The sequence below is a fragment of the Haliotis asinina genome, chromosome 4 (genome assembly GCF_037392515.1).
Source record: "Haliotis asinina isolate JCU_RB_2024 chromosome 4, JCU_Hal_asi_v2, whole genome shotgun sequence".
NCBI lineage: Eukaryota > Metazoa > Mollusca > Gastropoda > Lepetellida > Haliotidae > Haliotis > Haliotis asinina.
In genome coordinates this window covers 82,586,818-82,610,229 of record NC_090283.1, presented here as the reverse complement: position 1 = coordinate 82,610,229, position 23,412 = coordinate 82,586,818, and the positions used below count along the sequence as shown (strand labels likewise).

The 23,412-nt window shown below is 38.8% G+C and overlaps 1 protein-coding gene across 1 annotated transcript in view; it reads left to right on the top strand.

The window, feature by feature from the left end:
• The window catches only part of LOC137281997 (F-box-like/WD repeat-containing protein TBL1XR1), a 79,399-nt gene extending 61,299 nt beyond the window's left edge, over positions 1 to 18,100 (top strand). The window contains exons 11-15 of the mRNA XM_067813756.1: positions 9,738 to 9,812; positions 11,097 to 11,224; positions 11,788 to 11,953; positions 12,822 to 12,923; positions 13,604 to 18,100. Of these exons, the coding sequence (XP_067669857.1) occupies positions 9,738 to 9,812; positions 11,097 to 11,224; positions 11,788 to 11,953; positions 12,822 to 12,923; positions 13,604 to 13,630 (498 nt within the window). The 3' untranslated portion in view covers positions 13,631 to 18,100. The remainder of the gene's footprint in view (positions 1 to 9,737; positions 9,813 to 11,096; positions 11,225 to 11,787; positions 11,954 to 12,821; positions 12,924 to 13,603) is intronic.
• Positions 18,101 to 23,412: the final 5,312 nt, after the last annotated feature.

Genomic DNA, 23,412 nt, shown 5'->3' with positions numbered 1-23,412 from the left:
AGTTCTGATCTGACTCACGTAAAGGTACTGAAAATGTTAAGAAACATTAGACATTTTGCAGAAAGCAGTGGCTCTGATTTCCTCCCTCATTCTAAATTTGGAGGAAGTCACAGAAAACGTGTTGCGAGGTAATCTACAGAGGCAGAAGCAGACTGCGTTGACAGACTTTTTCTGATGAAATGATGAATGAAATAATAAACAAGCGTATGAGCAAATAAAAAAACCCAACTGTTCGAGTTGTTGATTGTTCTTAGCAAGGGAGGTAACTCTACAGAACGCTAACAGAAATAAGTTTTTCAATCTGGACTTCTTTAAAATCTGGACTAAAATGACTGTCCTAATCATGTCCGTAATAGACAGATTCCACTGTATTGTTGTTTGTGCGGACTCAGAAACAAGTTTCAGGAGAAATGGCAGTCAAGTGTTTTATGAACTATCATCACTGTAGCTAATATGCCAAACACTTTTAGATTTACTTCAAACTGATAACCCTGTTACTTATAAAATTACCTCCTCACGAAGAAAGTAGAATATCTAGTATCAACAGCCAAAACACATAGTCTTAGGTTTGGCAAATATTTTGCTATTTTCCCTCAAAATAGAAAAAGTTTCACCTTTATGCTACTGTTTGGGAACAGGGAATGCTTTACACATTTATGATTGATACAGTCAGACCTTGTTTATCCGAACACTTTGGGTTTTTATTGAATTGTTTGGACAAACAAATCTTTCAAATATCTGAATCAGGACCTAGGGGATTGGCTTCACGTGAATACAAACACAATTAACATTGAAACGTAACTACATGTCCAGTATTTATTCAACACGGCATCTTGCATGACACGACATAAATTGCATCGGCTTGAAAAAGTCTTTGATTGTTGACAGACAGAGTTGTTATTTGCTGCTTGAAGTTTGTGAGGTCAGTGACATTTCCGAAATGATAAATGGGATTTTTAATGTGAGATGTTGCCTGATTTGAAGTTAATGTCTGGCTGGCTGGCATATTCTCGTCACAGTCTTCCTCTTCTTTACCATCACTTTGATTTTTCGTGTGAATGCTGCTAATGTCCTCATCTGAGAAGGTCTGGCAGGTTTCCTCATTGTCATTGACCTCATCAAACTCACGTACGGTGATGGGCATGGTCTCAGTCTTGCCAGCATATGCCTGAAGGGTTTCTGCCAATTCTGACAGAACCATGCCATCTTCTGGTTCGTTGTTGTTGTGGCTTCCTTCTGGAATGATGTTCACGTGTCTGTAGCAATTTGCAGCTGTCTGACTCCTCTGACTGTATTTATGCTTGCCCAATCAACGATTCAAATCAGTGTCGACTCAATCTCAAACTTTGATTGCTTCTTCTCAATAAACCTACACGCCCTGTGATAAATATGTGTCTTTGAAGGACAGTGAATTAACTAGCAGCCAGCACAATGTTTTGACAAGCAGTATACACGACAGACTTTATGTTTTGATACCTCAGCAGCAACAAAGGTCAAAGATCAATGCAGTGAGCACAGTTCAGGGATAAACCTGGTTCTGAAAAGATGTGAGATCTCACATGGGACCAAAAACATGAGATTTTTTTCAAACCTTATGAGATCTAACTTTTCATGATGCGAGTAGTCTATATCAAAAGTAGTATCAAATGAGATGGTTTCGTTAGCAGACTCTTTTTGGGAGGCATAGTGTTGCAGAACACTTCCGAACACAGCGTCACACATAAACAACACAGTACTGCGAGGTTCAGAGTTTACCATATACTTTGCTGTGTAATGATGTTCAAAGTTCCATACCAGAAATTATGTTTCGAAGATTAAAAGTTGGCAGAAATCAACAGGAATATCCTTGACAAAGCACAATAACAACAAAGCCTTTCTCAGTAAAACACTTTAAACACTTTATTATTTGTAATTGTACAGTTGAACAGGATGCAGCTTCAAATCGCTGCAGATAAATTTGAGTGCGATTGTATAGCAATTGATGTGAGAAAATCGCAATATAGCGGCTCAAGTCATTCACTGACTTTTGAGTAGTAGTAAACATGGACATCTTGTTGACGGCAGCTTTGGTGTTCAGATATAAGACGCAAATTTATACATATTTGCTGTTTCGTTAGAAAAATTGACCTTTCAGATACGGAAACCGAATGTTTGGATATACAAGGTAATTTGTAACCGGGAAATTCTGTTGTTTTTTTTTGTTTTTGGTTTTTTTAGTGAAGAATGTTTGGAAACAGAGGTATTCGGATATCTGAAGTTTGGATTGATTAGGCCTGACTGCGAATTTCATAGCATCAGTAATAGTACTGTTCACATATTTTGGATCTTTCACATTCGTCCATATAAGTTGGATTGGTTGATATCTGCGTGGTATGAGAAGCCTTATTCCTATGTGACCGTGGACCCGTGAAGGTCCCGGGGTAGAATAGGCCTTCAGCAACCCATGCTTGCCATAGAAGGCGACTCAGCTTGTCATAAGAGGCGACTAAGGGGATCGGATGGTCAGGCAAACTGATTTGGTTGACACATGTCATCGGTTCCCAATTACACAGATCGATGCTTATGTTGTTGATCACTGAATTGTCTGCTCCAGACTCAAATATTTTTACAGACCGCCGCCATATATCTGGAATATTGCTGAGTGCGGCGTAAAACGAAAACTCACTCACTATGTGACCGTGTACCAGGGGAATATGGTCCATGTGATATTGCTGTACTCAAGTACTTGTTTTGCAAATGACAACAACTCAGCATTTAACATGTTTGGCACAAACACGTTTTGACTTAGCAGACATGATTGTTGGAAGAGAACTCAATTTATTTCCATTGTGGACATGAAAAGTTAGTTGTTTATAAGGTTGTTTTTACTGTTATTTTTAAAAGAAATTATGAATTATGATTTTGAATATGAGATGACCGGAAGGGGTGAACCCGACATATATTAAGTTTATGAAATTATTATCATTTTTAAAGGTGATATTGACTCAAAGTGTGTTTATCTAAAACCCTCAATAAAATAAGAACCCTTGACTAAGGAGTCTCAAATATGATGCTCAGCCACAATTTATGCACAACACATTTGTATTTTTCGCTTTCTGTTATCATTTGTGAGGCATTTATCCATGATCTTACAGTGGTCAAGTGCATTGTCCATAATCAACCACTGAGCTTGAGGGAAGGTTGGGTATCAGTTTTTCTCACAGCCATTTCAGAAAATATTTTCATGGTAATAGTCTCCAGATTCAGCTTGGCTTTGAATATATACTGGACATTGGACACAAAACCATCCTTACAACATTGATGGACAATTACAAGTCTCTGACCAGGTCCAGAAGGAGGTGTTAAACCGACACTGCCATGATCATCATGCTGCCAACATTAACTCTTTACATAGTTGGATTGAAGAAATGTTTCGTCCATGTATGCTATATGAGGTCCATCTTTACGAAACTATTCTATGTTGCTATTCTATTTTAGCATTAAACATTATGTCTGAGCATGAAGTTCGAAGCGATGACAGCGGCGAGATGTCGCTTGAATTACATTACCCGATCACACAATAAAGATGGAAATAGTTATTATGTTCGTTTGACAGTTTTTATGAGTACTGTTGTTGATTGTATTCTTCAGGTTTTTTTTATTTGTTTAAATATCCTCTAAACAATGTTAATTTGCTCACTAAGAACTCTGATGTGGACTAATTACCGAAGCATGTTTTTTTTGTATATAACATTGTGGAAAGTAGTTTATAATTCTAATTCTGGCGATAATATGTGGCCATTTGAAATGTAATAAGTGTTGACAGGTATTATGATGAGTGAGTGAGTGAGTTGAGTTTTACGCCACACTCAGCAATATTACAGCTATATGGCGGCGGTCTGTAAATAATCGAGTCTGGACCAGACAATCCAGTGATCAACAACATGAGCATCGATCTGCGCAATTGGGAACCGATGACATGTGTCAACCAAGTCAGCGAGCCTGACCACCCGATAACATTAGTCGCCTCTCACGACAAGCATGGGTTGCTGAAGGCCTATTCTACCCCGGGACCTTCACGGGTTATTATGATGAGTGATAGATTTGATAAATAAATCATATGTTAGTAAAGTTCCTAAAGTAGTATCATTTTGATTACTCCCTGGCTGATTTTTCAGCCTACAGTGTTGAATGGGTTAAGAATCTCCACAGCAAAGGACATGGGGATACATCCATAATACATACTGTGATGTTAGTTCAGAAAACATTCATGGGATTCAATTTATTAATACACATAGTTGCTTATAATTTATAGAACCAGTTTGGTTGTATTCCATGAAGGTTTTTAAATTAAAAGAGATATTTTTTAAGATTTAAGAGGTTGATCTCCCACCACATAAGCCTAATATAGTCCCTAATTTAAGTTAACTTAAGTGCTTTAGTGGAACATGAGTATGGATAAAATGAAAACTATTTTCATTTGATTTTTCTATTTTAACAACGAAAGTTTGAATCACGTTCTGATGAACTTGCATAGTAAGTAAGGAACCAATTAAAAAAAATCACTGTATGTCTCGTGTCCCTGAATTGGAAAAGGACCTGTCTTACCTCTGGAAGTGGTCATGCTTTTAAAACTTAAACTCTACAAGTAATGTGAATGGTTCAACCACTACTACCACAACTACTCAGCTTCGTTCACATCTATACTGCTAGTTTCAGTCTTCAACAATAGGAGAGTCATGCTCTTTTGAAGTACCCATCCCAGAAAAGGGACGATATGCATAAATAGGTTAAAGATAATCCAAGTCAGACATATAGATACATATTCAGAATTGTTCAAACTTACATTTGTCAATCAAGATGATTCTTTTAATTCTTTTAAGATAAATGTATTCATCCCGTCCTTTTAGTTATGCAACATATATGTGCTTTTATGTATGGCTAAATTTGTCTAAATTGCAAAGAGGATCATGCAGGTAGCCAAGGCACTGTAAGTCCTCATGGTCCCTAGTTTGGTATCTACCTGCCATTGTTTGCGATATATAGCCTGTTCTTTATATTGCTTTGCCTTCTACAGTTAAAAAGACACTCAGTTTATGTCTGTGATAATCTTTTACCATCCGTTCATAGGTTTAACAATTTACCTGTAATATTACAGTATCGAAGCTCCATTGGGCGTCAGGCTGCATACTTTTTGTAGCAGTGGGAATTTCCAAGCTGTGAGCAGCCTCATAGCTTTATAATATTTTCAGTGTTTAGATACTCTTAATATCTGCGTGCAAAACAAACACACTAAATATATTTTTTTTGTGTGTGTGTGTGTGTGAAAAATGCAGGTTTCTGCGTTAAGGCAAACACTGGTTATGCTGGGTTTTTTAGTGGTATAACTGGACTGTTTTTAGATTATTACTCACCTGCACTCTCTCTCACTTTCCCTCTTGTATTTTCTCCTTATCTCTCACTCATTGATAGTAGCGTTGCTGAGAATATATGCATATATATATATAATGTTTTTAGCAGCTGACATTTGTACCTCCCCATGTGTGAATATGCCCATGTTGGTTATTGAACTCCTTCAATGACACCTTGAACACCAATGATGACAACTTGGTAGCCGTACAGAGTACCAGTGCTGATACCAACTTGGATGTAGCTGATGGTGTTACAAAATATTTTCTAGTGCAGTGTTCACAAATAGCATCTTACCCTCGTCTCACTCTCTGACTGTATATTTCACTTTGACTGAAGTTGTCACATGTGACTTGTCACACTTGTTTGCTGTTTATAAATTTTGTGTTTGTTAATAATTTGTATGCCAATTATAAGAATGGTTAAATCTGAAAAATAGGTTTAATTTTTATTCACTGAGGCCTGTGAATTTTCAGTGGATCAGACAGACATCTGAAACTTACAGGACCCATTGTCTTGTTACTTTGAAACACTATTTGTGAACACTGGTACTGTTTACAATAGTTTACAACAATATATTTGGTGTGTTATGCTGGGTTTTTTTAGTGGTGTGATTGGACTGTTTCTTGATGATTTTCACTTTCTCTCTCATTTTCACTTACTCACTTATGTAGTGTTGCTGAGAACATGTAGCCAGTTAACATTTGTAAATCTCCCAGTGTCAGTATGCCCATGTTGGTTATTGAACTCCTTCAATGACACCTTGAACACCGATGATGACAACTTGGTAGCCGTACAGAGTACCAGTGCTGATACCAACTTGGATGTAGCTGATGGTGTTGCAAAATATTTTCTAGTGCAGTGTTCACAAATAGCATCTTACCCTCGTCTCACTCTCTGACTGTATATTTCACTTTGACTGAAGTTGTCACATGTGACTTGTCACACTTGTTTGCTGTTTATAAATTTTGTGTTTATTAATAATTTGTATGCCAATTGTAAGAATGGTTAAATCTGAAAAATAGGTTTAATTTTTATTCACTGAGGCCTGTGAATTTTCAGTGGATCAGACAGACATCTGAAACTTACAGGACCCATTGTCTTGTTACTTTGAAACACTATTTGTGAACACTGGTACTGTTTACAATAGTTTACAACAATATATTTGGTGTGTTATGCTGGGTTTTTTTAGTGGTGTAATTGGACTGTTTCTTGATGATTTTCACTTTCTCTCTCATTTTCACTTACTCACTTATGTAGTGTTGCTGAGAACATGTAGCCAGTTAACATTTGTAAATCTCCCAGTGTCAGTATGCCCATGTTGGTTATTGAACTCCTTCAATGACACCTTGAACACCGATGATGACAACTTGGTAGCCGTACAGAGTACCAGTGCTGATACCAACTTGGATGTAGCTGATGGTGTTACAAAATACTTTGTATTGTTTGAATTGTTGTGACAATATATTTTGTATATTATGCTGTTTTTTAGTTGTATAAGCAGACTGTTTGTTTCTTGATCATCACTCTCACTTTCTCTCTCATTCTCAGTCACTCATTTTCTCACTCACTCATTGATGGTAGTGTTGCTGAGAAAATATATTATGTTTTTAGCAGCTGACATTAGTAGCTCCCCCCTATGTCAGTATGCCCATGTAGGTTATTTCACTCCTTCAGTGACACCTTGAACACTGACGATGACAACTTGGTACAGTGCTGATACCAACTTGGATGTAGCTGATGGTGTTATAGAAGAGCGCATGGAGAGTTATATCTTGTTATATCTTCTAGCCATGTACCCATCAACCACACTCATCAAGTAGAGTCAGTTTTGTTGTTCTGTGTAAGAAAACTACTGGAGAGAAATCTGATAAGCTCATTGTACTCCCTAGTTAAGAGTGTTTTGTTGTTATATGTAAGAAAACTACTAGAGAGAAACGTGATAAGCTCACTGTACTCATCAAGAGGGGTCAGTTTTGTTGCTCTGTGTTTCGGTTAAAAATTTACTGTGACAAAAGGTATAAGAAATCCCCTCAGAACCAGCAAAGTATTACTCTGAGAAGTCCAAAATTTTCATTAATATGTATTGAGCTATCTGTGTGTTCCATGGTCAACACAGTTAACCAGCCTTTATATACAAAGTCACTGATTCCTGAACATTCAAGCGCTTTGTGACCAACTTGAAACTTTCTCGTAGTCTCACGGTAGTCAACAATTAATCAAAACACATACTCAAAGGGAGGCAACTCTAAAGCGCTACCTTAAAGACCCTTCGCTAAAATACTAATATCACTGAACATCTACAATACAAAATGTGACCCATAATAACTATCACCCAAAACTCTAAAGATGTGACCCAATTATCACTCAATCTATAATACAACTGAATACAACGGACAGAAAATACGCTCTCATAACACACTGTGAGAAAATTACAACAGAGATATGTGATCAGATCACTACATAAAGTCAGTCCACTGTTTATTCAACAAGACATGATTTAAACTTTCTTCTGGTTCAACTCTGCTCAGTATTCAATTAAATGTCACAGATTTTAAACAATAATTTTCTGTACCAACAGGCGAACATATAACCGTTACTTGCTCATTCTCTTTAAATGTTATCAAAGGGCACATAATTGTACCAACTGTCACTGTAGATAACTTTTATTTATCAAAACAAGTTGATACAGCTTGCCACAGTATGAATTAAAATCTCACTGTTCATGCTTCACAGCTCCATACTTCTTAGTTGACAGTTAACTCATGACACAAAATTAGCCAGTAAAGTAACAAGCTCTGGCTCATTCTCCTCAAAATGCAGCAATTTGAGGCTTAGAAACTCACATGCAGATGACTTACAACTGTGACCCAGGTGAAGGTATTGTTTTCTTTGAAGGAGGTAGGAAAGAGATATGGTGGGTGAGTGATGACAACGTAATGGGAAAGTGATGACAAGAGAGAGATGACAGATGTGAGACAGAGATGATGTGGTGGGAGAGAAATGAGATCGTGGGAGATCGATGATGTGATGACAGAGATGGCATGGTGGAACAGAGAGGTCGTGATAGGAGAGTGATGATGATGGCATGGTGGGAGAGTGGTGACGCAGGAGAGAGATTGCATGGTGGGAGAGTGATGACGTAGGAGAGAGATGGCATGGTGGGAGAGTAATGACGTAGGAGAGAGATGGCATGGTGGGAGAGTAATGGCGTAGGAGAGAGATGATGTGGTAGAGTGATGACAGAAGAGGGATGATGTGGTAGAGAGATGATTTGGTAGAGTGATGACATAGGAAAGAGATGGCATGGTGGGAGAGTGATGACATAGGAGAGAGATGATGTGGTGGTAGAGTGATAACGTAAGAGAGTGATGACATGGTGGTAGAGTGATGATGGAGAAAGATAGCATTGTGGGAGAGTGATGACGTAGGAGACTGATGGCATGGTGGGAGAGAGATGGCATGGTGGGAGAGTGATGAGGTAGGAGAGAGATGGCATGGTGGGAGAGTGATGACATAGGAGAGCGATGGTGTGGTGGGAGAGAGATGGCATGGTGGGAGAGTGATGACATAGGAGAGAGATGATTTGGTAGAGTGGTGACATGGTGGGACAGAGATGACGTGGTAGAGTGATGACATAGGAGAGAGATGATTTGGTAGAGTGGTGATGTGGTGGGACAGAGATGACATGGTGGTAGAGTGATGAAGTCAGAAAGAGATGATGTGGTAGTGTTGACGTGGTGGGACAGAGATGACATGGTGGTAGAGTGATGAAGTCGGAAAGAGATGATGTGGTAGAGTGATGAAGTCGGGAAGAGATGATGTGGTGGTAGAGTGATGACATAATGGGAAAGAGATGGCATGGTGGGAGAGGGATGACGTAGGAGAGTGATGACGTGGTGGTAGAGAGATGACGTGGTTCAAGAGACATAACGTGGTGGGAGGTACTGTTTCTGCTGCAAACTTTTTCAGCACCCGAGCTATATTGTAAACTGGAAACTTACAATGTCTCAGTAAGGTACTTACAAAAACTCCTGTTTGGTACAAAGCATTATGTAGGCTTAAAAGAAAAGCTAGCAAGACTATTTATCTGGGAGGTCTCATGTTCGTCAGAAGGACAAATAGATTGTAGACTGGCTGTAATTGAAAATTCTATATGAAAATAGCTGCAACATCACAATGATAATTAATTTACGTCAAGATATGGATGTATAATGAAACAAATGAATCGTGTTGTTTATCGTGCAAAACCTTTCATGCATGAATCAGTGAATTCTGTCATTACTAGTGTTTATGGTATATTTGGAGTGAGTGACCATGATTAACATTATCATGTTTGGTTGTTTCAGAATGAGGTGAACGCAATCAAATGGGACCCCCAAGGGCAGCTGCTGGCATCATGTTCAGATGATATGACATTAAAAGTGAGAATGTGTTTTTGATGTTGGTAGCAGGCTGTGCTTGCAGACCCTTCGCTTGATGTTACAGCAGCAGTTTCACTCCACAGTTTACCCAGCAGTGTAGTGGATGTCGGCTGAACCAGTATCCACCACTTGTAGTGGGAGTTCATACTTGTCCATCACTGACTGTGTAGTGGATGTGGACTGAACCAGTATCCACTGCTTGTAGTGGGAGTTCATACTTGTCCATCACTGACTGTGTAGTGGATGTGGACTGAAGCAGTATCCACCGCTTGTAGTGGGAGTTCATACTTGTCCAGCACTGACTGTGTAGTGGATGTGGACTGAAGCAGTATCCACCGCTTGTAGTGGGAGTTCATACTTGTCCAGCACTGACTGTGTAGTGGATGTGGACTGAAGCAGTATCCACCACTTGTAGTGGGAGTTCATACATGTCCAGCACTGACTGTGTAGTGGATGTGGACTGAAGCAGTATCCACCACTTGTAGTGTGAGTTCATACTTGTCCATCACTGACTGTGTAGTGGATGTGGACTGAAGCAGTATCCACCACTTGTAGTGTGAGTTCATACTTGTCCATCACTGACTGTGTAGTGGATGTGGACTGAAGCAGTATACACCACTTGTAGTGTGAGTTCATACTTGTCCATCACTGACTGTGTAGTGGATGTGGACTGAAGCAGTATCCACCACTTGTAGTGTGAGTTCATACTTGTCCATCACTGACTGTGTATTGGATGTGGACTGAAGCAGTATACACCACTTGTAGAGGGAGTTCATACTTGTCCATCACTGACTGTGTAGTGGATGTGGACTGAAGCAGTATCCACCACTTGTAGAGGGAGTTCATACTTGTCCATCACTGACTGTGTAGTGGATGTGGACTGAACCAGTATCCACCACTTGTAGTGGGAGTTCATACTTGTCCAGCACTGAATGTGTATTGGATGTGGACTGAACTAGTATCCACTGCTTGTAGTAGGAGTTAATGCTTACCAAGCACTGACTGTGGAGTGGATGTGGACTGTACCAGTATCCACCACTTGTAGTGGGAGTTCATACTTGTCCAGCACTGACTGTGGAGTGGATGTGGACTGTACCAGTATCCACCACTTGTAGTGGGAGTTAATACTTGTCCAGCACTGACTGTGTAGTAGGTGTGGACTGAACTAGTATCCACTGCTTGTAGTAGGAGTTAATGCTTACCCAGCACTGACTGTGTGGGAGTGAGCTGACCCAGTACTCACTATTTGTCTGAGTTAACAGATATTCTTGTGTTTTGTTGCAGATCTGGAGTATGAAGCAGGATTCATGTGTCTATGACTTACAAGCTCATAACAAGGAGATCTACACTATCAAGTGGAGTCCTACAGGACCAGGCACCAACAACCCAAGTGCTCCATTAATCTTAGCTAGGTGAGTGATCCAATGGCCTTTGTGCTCCATTAATCTGAGCCAGAGCTCAGCTGTAGGATCATGTGCAACCATTAGCAATAGGTCTCTGATGTTCTTTGCAAAAAGGGCAAACCAACAGTGTGTTGATCCTAGCAGATTTAGGGAACCAACGACTCTGGTTTGTTAATGTTTGCTACCCTGTCACAATGCTGTTCAAGTTAACAGCACCAAGGCAATATTGTTAATGGAGGATATCTTGTGTGCATGATAATTTTTCCACACATGACACTGTTGTAATAATTTATGATGTTTTCGTTATTACTTTAATGTTTTCATGAAAACATATCCAAAAAAGCATCTCATATGTATTCGCTAACTTATTGTCTCCTTTGATAACAACTTGGTAGCATGACACAGTTTATCGCAGATGTTGCTGATGGTGGAAATATAGATGGGAATTTTGTGGCTACTAAGGGAATATCATTCAGTCATGGAGGGAGTGTTCACGTGAGTGCTACTTGTGTAGTATCCATGTCCCTTAAACTGATTCCTGGACTTGTACGCTGTTTGTTTGTTTGTTTCAGTGCATCGTTTGACTCCACGGTGCGGTTATGGGAGGTGGATCGAGGCACCTGCCTCCACACCCTCACTCAGCACCAGGAGCCTGTCTACAGTGTGGCCTTCAGTCCAGACGGCAGGTACTTGGCCAGCGGGTCCTTCGACAAGTGTGTTCACATATGGAATGTGCAGGTAGGTTCACCATTCCCCAGCAGTCTGGTCACAAGAGGGCGGTAAATGGATCAGGGGTCAGACTTAGTTGTATGCAATCATTTCCTTGTTGGTTTGACCTGTGGTCATGATATCAAATATTTCTGGGTCTGTTCAGCTGGTATAATGTCATACTTCCCTCGTATGGCTGTTTCTCTGTTACTCTGGTTCTCTACAAGTCTGTAAGTACTGGACAAAAATAGTTAGGGATATATGTAAATATGGAAGTTGTGAATAATGATATATTTGTTTACTGACGTACTGATAAAATAGCAGTAATAGACATATCAATATCCCTAACTTATTTTGTCCAGTATATGTTGCTGTTGGGAATTATTGTGATAAAAGACAAACTTATCTAACAATTTTGTCAGTTTAATCCAACTGTACAAGGTTAAAAGACTTGAAATCAGTAACAGCAGCTTCATATTCCAGGGGTTGCAAGGCCTTGAAAAAATATTGAAAGTTGAACATTTGCCATGAAAAGGCCCTATGTAAGCAATACATGTAAAATACCTTGGAATGATAATGAGTGTTAAGTAATCTCTATTGTGACTATTGTGAAGTAAAACCTTCTTATCACTGTCATGGAGCTATGAGTTATTTCCCTTTGATGGTCGGTCCCACAGTCGACCACACTGTGCTCAATGTTTGTCAGCTGCTTTTGTGCTAGATATTGAACTTGCAATATGCCCTAAGAAGGCATTGCATTTGATGACTGATAATTTACACACAGTAGTGCAACAGAGCACAAGTGCTGATACCAGCATAGCTGATTCAAGTGCAAAGGGAATGATGTATTGAGCATGAACTAGTATATTAGCTCTGACTGCCCAACCATTTATTGCAGAATGGAACACTAGTTAATAGCTATAGAGGAACAGGGGGAATATTCGAGGTTTGCTGGAATCATCGAGGGGACAAAGTTGGTGCCAGTGCGTCGGATGGCTCAGTGAGTAGCTGTTCTTTTCCAGTGATTGCCGTTATTGGTGGAGATGTATTCAGTTTGTGGAAATGTGTAGTTCTCAGTATGAGCTGTGTGCCAATGATCACATGTTACTGTACTTGTACCATATACATTTAATCATGAAACCATCCACATGTTGACATGCTGGGCACTCATGTTAACTTACTCAACAAAGCAGTAAGGGAACACAGTGCTGTTTAGTGGTGGTGGTGGGATGATGCTGATGCAGCCAGCATATATGTTGTCTTCCATAGTGCAATAAGTGACATTGTCACACTGTCACCTGAATAGCAAAACTCAAAGTAGGTCTTCAGCTTCATTGGTCCAAGCTATAAACAGATATCATAAATTTTCTCTGACTGCAGACATAGTCTCATGTTGCAGCAGTTAATCTGCGTTTAAACAAAACATTTTAAAGTTAGTACGTGTTAAGTTTATGACGGAGTTCAACATGTTTGTTCCAGTTTTTTAGGCCATAGTTTGAGCCTCATTTTATCATGATTATTATTTCTGTCAAAATACTTATTGGCATCTGTAAAGTTGAAATTGCTTAACCGAATGTGTAGTTCTTTGTATGTTTCTCCTATTTATGATATTATGTGTTGTTGTAGAAGTAAGGAGATAACAGGTGCCCTAAAATAAGGCTTGACATGTGTGTGTTGTAGGTGTTTGTACTAGACTTGAGGAAGTAAACTGGAACAGGGAACCTTGTGATTAACTACCATCATAACGGTGCCGTTATGGCAACAGTGGAAAAGAGGAGGAAGTCGCCACATTTGACTGACAACTCAAAGACAGCTTTCTGGGGAGCCTGCTTGGGACTGCCATGGAGTAAATAAGCTCACTGAAGTGATCTCCACGATACTCACAGGCATGTAGGGTGTCCAGGGATCTGGAATGTAGAACGTGATGATCACACGTTTGTTCCACGGGGTGGACAGCATATTTACCCTGACAATGTTGTGTGTAAGCTTAGATGCTGGAACAACACAACTGACCTTGACATTGGTTGATGTGAAGGTGTAGCCAGTGTCTTCCCCGGTGCAAGGAAACCTCCAGAAATGCTGCGGTGGCACCCTAAAAACAAACTGTACGGAGGACTTTTCATGCCCTCCTCACAGAACAGCATCCATTCCCACCACAGAATCCTTCGAAGTGCTGTTGACACTGTTAGTTGAGTCCCAGGATATAGCAGTATGACCACCGCAACAACATACGTCAGCAGAGGTTAGCTAGCTCCAATACTGCACTTCCTTTCTTTCCATTCAGTTTTCACAATGGAGCCCAAGTCAGCGTTACATTGACAAGTGCTTAAAGCCTGGCTATGTGTGTAAGGAGCGTATCTGAGTGTGTTTGCATGTATGAGAGAATGTCATAAGATAGGTCCATTGCCTGAAACTGGCTTCTCTCATGAGAAGCCTATCAATGAATGTCCTCACTTGCTTCATGAGCAGCTTTCATCATCTTCATCTTCATCTTCCTTAGTGATCTTCATATATTCAAGCAGCAGAGAAACTAACAATGTTCTAATTATCATTTACTTTCCTGTTCTGCTGCATTCAGAGTTCGCAATCCTCCACACGTTCCCAAAGTGCTAGAAAGTGCTACGGTTAAGAGTTGTCAAATACATATGCTGTTCTTGTCACCGAACTGTCTATCACACTTGATTCTTGAATATATGCTTGAAAGATTTACTTCACTTGATGTAAAAATTAGGTTCCTGGGAACAGATGAGATTGTTGGTGATAGGTTTAGAGCCTAGGGTAAGTATTCTAGGTTTAAGTGTCTCACCACTGTCTATCACTGTATACCTTGTTACCTTCCATTACTGAAGTGATTGAATGGCTACTGTCCACGTAAAATTATTGGCTTGAATACTAGAGCCTACCTTAGTTTGATTCTAATATATCTTGCACTGTACCATTGCCCTCAGTTACACAAGTGATGACCTCACTCCTGTCAGCCAACAGTGACGCGACTGAAATACTGGTTCAAGCAAATCCTGCTCGCTCACCCACTCACTACTTCTATGGAGGTATTTTATGCATTTACTGTTGACAGTGAGTTGATACCAGACCTGCCAATTAAAGAATATATGTCAAGTTATTCTGGAGTTCAAGATAAAACTGTGGACTTCAGGAATTAGTTTCATAATTTGGAGGTTTAGAAGATTTTATATTGGAATATATATTTTTCAATACAGTTATGAATTCCATAGTTCTCATGACAGGTTTGTTTCCTAGCAAGTAGGAATTGTTAATAACATTATTTCTTGTATCATGTTGTTTTCCGCAAATCTTAAGTGATTTATCAATTGTAAATATTACAACAAATTGTAAATTCTAATTTAGTGTTTATTTTCATTGGAAACAAACACAGATTGATAAACATACATCATCTGATTTTAAATAGTTTTTAAACTTCAAGTAAACTTATAATTTTTATGCAACTTCTTTAGGTGAATATAAAAATGAATATGCGAGAATCCTGTTTGGGAATAGTGACAGCCAGAATAGGTCAGTATAAAAATGTATATGCAAGAATCCTGTTTGAGAATAGTGACAGCAGATCGCTTTGTAGTTCATGTTATTATCTTTACTAATGTTTCCTGTTTTGGATTAGAAGTGGTAACTACTGAATTGTAAATTCAAGCATTTTGGCTCTGATGTCATGCCAAGATCCAAAGTACATTTGTTGCTAGTGCCTATTGGCTGCAGTGACATTGTAACTGGTAATGGATCTGTTACCAGCTGTACGGGCCTCCCACCAGATGATGAGTAGTAAATGTGCTAATTTTACTTTGATATACGTAGTTTGTGATGTTTGATGTTGCTGCCACCATCGTGGAACCACTTATGTTCATGTATCAGTTTACTCAGTTACTATGGTAACCCATGCAGTGTTCCTATGTCAGCCTCTGAGAGGTGACTTCACATCTGTTCATTTGTCATCCAGACTGGAGGGTAGGGGTGTCCATAGTGATAGTCCATAGTTTCAAATTCATTGCTGCCAGTACCTGAATCTGCATGCAACTTGAACTTAATTGGTTTTCTTAAAGACTTCCACAAAATCTGCTATCAATTACAATTTAAGAAATGTTATTTAAGATAAATCTGTTATGTCCTTAGAACAAGTTATTCTTCAGAAAATATTTTGTAGATGAAATACAAAACTGAAACTTTTAAGTTGTCATTGTCCCTCAAAATATTTCATTTTAAGGGGTGTGAGCTACTTGCAAGTGTCCAATGCCCCGTTTGGTGTATTACTCTTGTTGTATACAGTGACCAGGGTTAGGGTTGGCCCTTTCATGTAACACTGTGCACCATGCATAGTTACTTCAATTCAGTCAGGCAGGATCTTATCCTTTGGCTTTAATGATAAATTTAGTTCAGCTGAAGTGGTAAATGCTGTAATGTAGTGAACTACAGTCCAAAGCATCAGAACTACTCCTTACTCTTAGAGTCATCATTGCATTGCACTACGCCCCAAGTGAAAGAAAATCTGTTGTGGAATGTTCATCCTTCAAGTGTGTTCAAATTTCAAAGATGAGACACACTGAAATCTTGTCACAAACACAGGATTTGATATCGAAAACTTGTATGTCTCTGGTCCTCCTGAGTTCACAAGATTTTGCATTTACATGTCCTATGAGTCTCTTTCTACAGGGAATCATGCTACAACATCTGATGTGAAGTTATCATCCTAAACCTGTGTCTCATTGGAATTTTCTATGACAACACAAGTGCATATCAAGAACCGACTTTTCACATATATTTGAAGACATTATCATAATCTCATATTTCTGTCCTTTTTCAACATATTCTGCAGCTCTTAGTGCACACCATTTTAACACATTCTACAGCTGTCAATGCACACCATTTGACCATATTCTGCAGCTATCAGTGCACACCATTTGGACACATTCTACAGCTGTCCATGCACAGAAATTGGACATGTTCTGTGACAGTCCATGTAAAGTAGCTGTTCATGGACATATAGTGGAACATATTGTGCAGCTGTCCATATACATTGGTTGAACATGTTTGTTCGGTATTGTTGTGGTCTGTCAGATATTCCTCTCATCAGTGCCTACTGCTCTGCTCAATTTTAATTATTGAAGTAAATGTTTTAGGGTATTCCATTGGAATTGTCATTCAGAAAAAGAAGTGTGCTGTCTGATTTAGTGTGAGAATGAAGATATTCAAGATGACATTCACAATTAGCTATTTCCTTCCTCAGTAAACAAAGTTATGACAAGGAACGTATTTATTCAAATAAGTGTACATGAAAGGAAGGTGTTCTCAAAAACAACCACAGTGCATGTGAGAAGAGTTATTTTCATGAAGGTTTGTATTAAAACCTTTTAACTGAATTGCTGGTGTTACATTTGTGAATGAATGTTTGCCTTTCTGTTTAATTTGTTTCATATTAGTGATAAGCTAGTGTTTCCATCTTCAGGTATCGTCTCATTCTCACATTAAGCATTAGGTTGTGATTGTAGTCTGATTGTACAGGGGATCTGTAGGGTGTCACTGTGTACTGCATCCCACTGTTGGATGTAGCTCAGATTTCAAGATGTCTTGTACTGATGCTTCTCACTGTATAATGTCATGTAATGAAGATTACCTCATTAACTGGAGAAAGTGTCTTGCACTGTCAGATGCTTTTCACTGTGTCATGTAATGAAGGCTGCTTCTTGCACACGGGGATGTGTCCAGTTCTGTCAGATGCATCTCACTGCGGAATCCTTCTTGCATTGTACAGTGGGTTTTATATCACATGATGTGTACACAAAGTAGGGTGTGTGGCATGGACGCTCTGTTTCATAACAAAGGTGCATTGGTAGGTGTGGACACACAAGAATGCTGTGTAAATGGTGTGTCATGCTGACTGTGGTAAACTTGCTGTACAGCGCTGCTAGTATTGTACGGTGCATGGTCTGTCATCAGTCACTGGATCGGAGTATACGCTCTGTATCATCATCATCATCATCACATTGGGATCTGACACATTGCTGCTGCTGCTCCTGCTGCCGCAGTGATGGCCGCTGAAGTGTCAGGTGTTGGTGTACATATGTCTCACACTTTGTCCATCAGAGACTCATGTTTTGTATCATGTTGAGATGTTTAAAAAAATGGAAAAATAAAAAAGTTAAATAATTACTTGATCTCAGATTTGTTTTACTATCAGACAGTTATTGTTCTTAGAAAAATACCAAGACACACTACACTAATGTCTATCGGGTGCATTTTGAACACCGGATGGGAAAGATTGACCTGAAATATTGATTGAATCCTAGCTTCAAATGACCGTTGATGAGAGAAATGTGCCATTGACAATAAAACTAACTGGTTACTTGGGATCTGATGGGAATGGATGAAATAAGTTCATGCTGTTCTATTTCAGTGCGTAAAATCATACACGAATAATTATGCACATCTATTCAAGAGCACTTTTCAGAATATTGGTCCAACATTGTGAGTACCCAATTAAAAGGAATGTATATGAAAAACATGCTCAACACTGTCAATAGCTGTTGGTCACATCGCTCTGTGAATGGTACCATGGCCAATGGGTTTATAAATTTCATTATTGCAGTGGGTACACTAATGTTTCCTGATTTACAAGACAATTATAGTTCTAAAAGTAAATGGCAAGATGCAGGCCTTCAGAAAATACACATCGATGGCATGCAGTGATGTTCTACAGCGGTATTGCAGCTGACTTAAACAGTAACCACATGGTTGATGATCCGCTTGTGAGGAAGCATATAGCCACGAATGAAGTAAAGAACCTTGCAGGACACATTCCCATGAAGCTTGCCGAAAACGTGTAGCAATGGAGAGAGTGATTGCGATTCGCCACCAGTAGTTTCTAAATAAGACCATAGGCTGCTTGTCTGATGGGGCAGACGTGCAGGTCCTAGAAATTGCTACTTGGCATAGGGTTCATTGGTCTGATGAAAGTCGGCATTTGTTGTGTATGCTGACATAACGAGATGTATCATCACCGGATCCATGCTGATGAAACCTTCTGTGATGGCGGGTTCTGACTTGTATAACTTGATTTCGGTGCCTCAGGCACGTTGGTCGGTGGTCATTGGGGTACAAATGTTGCGTTTTGATAATAGCAGAGACCATATAATAGAGGGACGGCCCTCTCCAACAGTTCATCATTAAACATCAGCGCTACGGTCTGGCATGTAACTGATACACATCGACACCCTGCTGCTAACTTCCGGTTGCCGGAACACATGCGCAGCAGATGCGCAGACATTCGCAAATGAACACTCTGGTAACCACGTAAACAATATTGCTTAATATCCGGACCGAGAGTTAATTCCTTAGCTGGATTTCACCGGCTGCGACTGACAGTCAAAGATTACATGAACAGCTCCAATAAACTGATTACACTAATCGTAATCTCTACCTTGTCTCTCAGAAGATGTCAACTTTTAAACTGTCGCACATGTCAACTGACAAAATCGCTGAAAATGTGTATCGTTCGCGAAATCCGTGCCGTTTTAGGCCAGTCACGTAACAGTACTGTTGTCAATATCCCCGATGTTCGCTGAACTTCATCACATAACCTCTAGATTTTGTTTTAAGTATCCGTTGCCACTGGTTGGTGGTTCACTAAATGACGCTATTAGTCTCGGATTTTGATTTCATATTAATTTGCGTAACTTTCTGAAGCTGATAGTCGAAACGAAACACGATTACACGTTATCCACTAACGTTATAGTAATGTTTGTTTGAATGCCAGTTTGGGGCTGACAGTGATAACGCTTTCGGAGCCGTACGGAGACAGAGGCACATTATAATATGTTTTTTTTGCAAAGGAAAGCTACTCAGAACTACTAAAACCACGAGGACCATTTTCACAAACGTCAATGTACAACATTACATACAGTAACCGCGTATAGTTGATCTTGTGACCATTTGACCGTTTCTTTCACAGTAGATTGAGAGGGAATGAAGCAATGACTTGAGAACTTGAACTTGTCATGATATAAAGATCGTGAGGCATCCCCCCAAACACACCACCCAATGAAATTAATTATTTTCATAGGGTTCATAACTTTAATTTTATCATGACACTTACTATGAAAACTTTGTCACATACCTTTCCGAAAATACCGGAATTGCAACTGACTGGGACTGTGCAGGTGTGATTGTGATGTTATGTTATATGTTTTATAAAAGAACAATAAATGTATATGTATTGCTAAATACAACTATTTAGATAATATTCTTTCAAGCTTTCATTAAAAACAAATATGAATGTCAACTGTTTGAAATTGAGACTAACACTAAAGAATACACTAATTTTTTTAAAATATTAAAACATGATATTGTAAATGAAAAATATCAAATCTGTACACAACTTCGTCCACGGATATCTTTAAGAGAATAACAATCAAACCACAGTTTCAAACCTGATGAAAAACACAGTTCAAAGGTCTTGCGTCTTGCAAGTGATGTCCAAATGATGGATGCCTGAAAGATAGTGTATTTGCAACCCTATGATGGATGATGCATCACAGTCAGGTTCAATACTTGGTCATGATCTGATTCAAATCGTAAAAGCCCTTAGTAGAGATTCCCATGTCACAAACGATTTTATAGTTGAAGACAAAACCAAGTTATCTGGACAGTCAATTTCTTTATTTCATAGTTATTGTGACAATACAGTTACACTGTATGGTTTTGCCATTGAAGCTCATTATCAAGCTCTCGAGAGGTACTTTGGATCATATATGATCAGATGTGCATACAGGAAGATTTTATTTAGAGTATGCACACCTGTATAGAAAAAGTCAGCAGCCATCACAGACTTATTCACATCTTCACCAAGTTTTTGCTAAACCGCAGAATTAATGGCAGAACAGCCATCATAATCTGTCTGTTCCTGCTGGCATGGGGTGTCTGTGCGTTCATCAGTGAGGTCAATGAAGAATGACTTCCACTGTTTGTCACACAGTACATCTATTGAACTGAAAAAAGGAGAGGAACAATTTTGATATTAAAGAAATTATAACATGAATTCAGTGCTCTAAATACTTGTTGAAATTATATGATAGCTGGTTGTCAATGCTCTTTCAAACAAGATCTGTTTACTTACTCTCAAGATGGGAATATTGCACTTAATTAACACTGTATCTTTCCTTACATAAGAAAAGAAGCAAAATTAATTCTTGACTATGCAAACGTTTTGATATTTCAAACTTTTTTTTTCTGCAGATATACACCTATAGAATAAATAAATACCAATAATTACAAATTATCAACTTTTTATCAACAATTTTTCATCCAATGAAATGATTTCTTTGGTGTGCACCCTTAGTTAACAGAGACACCATTTTGAATATTACTTCCATTATTACTTACCTGCAATCAAGAACTGTTCATTGAACTTTCTTTTTCCTGGGCATCTACAAGACAAAATAATAAGTTTATGCTATGATTGGTGTAATGATATAAGTATAAAGTTGAATAAGGTACTTTGAATCATAATTAAACTTCATTAAGATGAAAAATGATCAAAACAGAAAAATGTATTATTTCATGAAAAATAAGGATATTTGCTACAAGCATAATCATCACAATGAACAAAAATGGAAATATGTACAATTATTTACAACCCATAAGTGCATGAGACTTTTGAAGAATGGGTTAAACATATATTCGGGTCATATTAACAAACAAAATTAATGTTGTGTCGTCTGCTACATGGTATCTGAAATGTGCAGTACATGATGGAAATGCGGGTTTACGTAAAAAATCATAAAAAATAAACTACAGATCATAGCCATATAAATTTAGTACCAAGCAAAAGAGGAATTCGCCATAAATGTTCACATACTTATTTTAAAAATGCTAGTAGTAAGCTGTTATTGTGAAAGCGTGCGGAAATCAAGTGTTGTGGAGTAAATATTTCAGAAAACATTCACATTTCGTCGTATTGCAGGAGTCAAAATAAGGAATTACACGTCCTCCACAGATTTATAAATACCAATAAACCAAACTTTATCTAATTTGCTTTTATTACACCCCGGTAACTAAGGATTGGTATTGAAAATATGTAGCTGTTCTTGAAAATCAAAATCGGGACTTTCGCCGATTTTGCACCGCCGCCATTGTCCTCACAGACCAACGATCACACATGACAGCATTCATCAAATACAAAGACATGTATACGCTTTAGCACCACTAAAAACCTCAGATGCACTCTTACAAATATATGTATGTACATGAGAATAAATGAGAAAAACTAAATCTTACCTTTGTTATGAAAATACGCAAAATCTATGACTGAGGTGAACACACGTTCCTCGAAGCTTCCGGATAGGCTGCGCAGTACAAGCCGTAGCGCGGATGGTTTCGCGCATTGGCTTGAGGGCCGTCCCTCTATTATATGGTCTCTGATAATAGTTATATGTGATAATACACAATAAAATAATGGAAAATATAAATAATGTCATAAATGACAATGATTGCAGATCATTTTGGAATTGTATCAAATGATCGTTTTGTGATGGTAGTCCCACTTTGAATATATCAGTGGAGTCGTATGAATATTTCAGAAACCAGCTGAACCCTGACACAACAACTGCTAATAATATATCCTAATAATATTACTGATCCACCATCTGATGACAGTATTATAGAGGATCTGAAATCCAGACTGCAACTTACTATAAATTCCTAGAAATTATGTTTTCATCCCGAGTATATTGGTCCAAAGCCCGTGAAACCTTAGCACTACGATCCACTAAAACACTTTTTTCAATACAGCCATTTTTCCGAAAATATCTGGCTCCTTCAGTAGTGTTTAAAAGATATTTTATTCCAAAATTGTTCCTATTCTAGTGTAAGGGTACGAGATCTGGGGCTTTACAAAAAGAGGTGCAAATGAGACGAGGAAACTTCTTTAAGAGATTTATAAGTATCAGTAAGATAGTATCCACAAATGCTATCCACGGTGATGCAGGCAGATAACGCTTTGTGGTAGGTATTGCATCAAGTACTGATGTCCACTATTATGTATGGATTCCACCGCACTATTCTGTGAAACGGGATTCTGTGAGATTGTGCTAACCATTAGTCTATGTACGCATCTTTCATTGTCTGCAGAAGAAATCAGTTAAAGTCACGAATCCCTTCAGCTGCCATGTACTACGACGCTGTTTGGTACCCACCCAAAGAAACATTTGCAGCAGACTACATTGGGGGTTAAACTTCCTCTGGAGGGTTAATTGACCGCTGGTCATGGTCGGCTCTATAGGCCAAAGTTCAAAATGGGGATGCCAGCGACAGGCACTGGAGAATGTCCGTCTGAAAAAACTGAACTGGTTAAGTCAGTGGCGTCGGTATGGAAACCGACTTGCAAAAACATTTTAGCAATTGTGCAAAGCGAGGAAAGTTCCAAATCCCAATCAGGCACCCAGTGCAGTCAACAAGCAAGAGGCAGA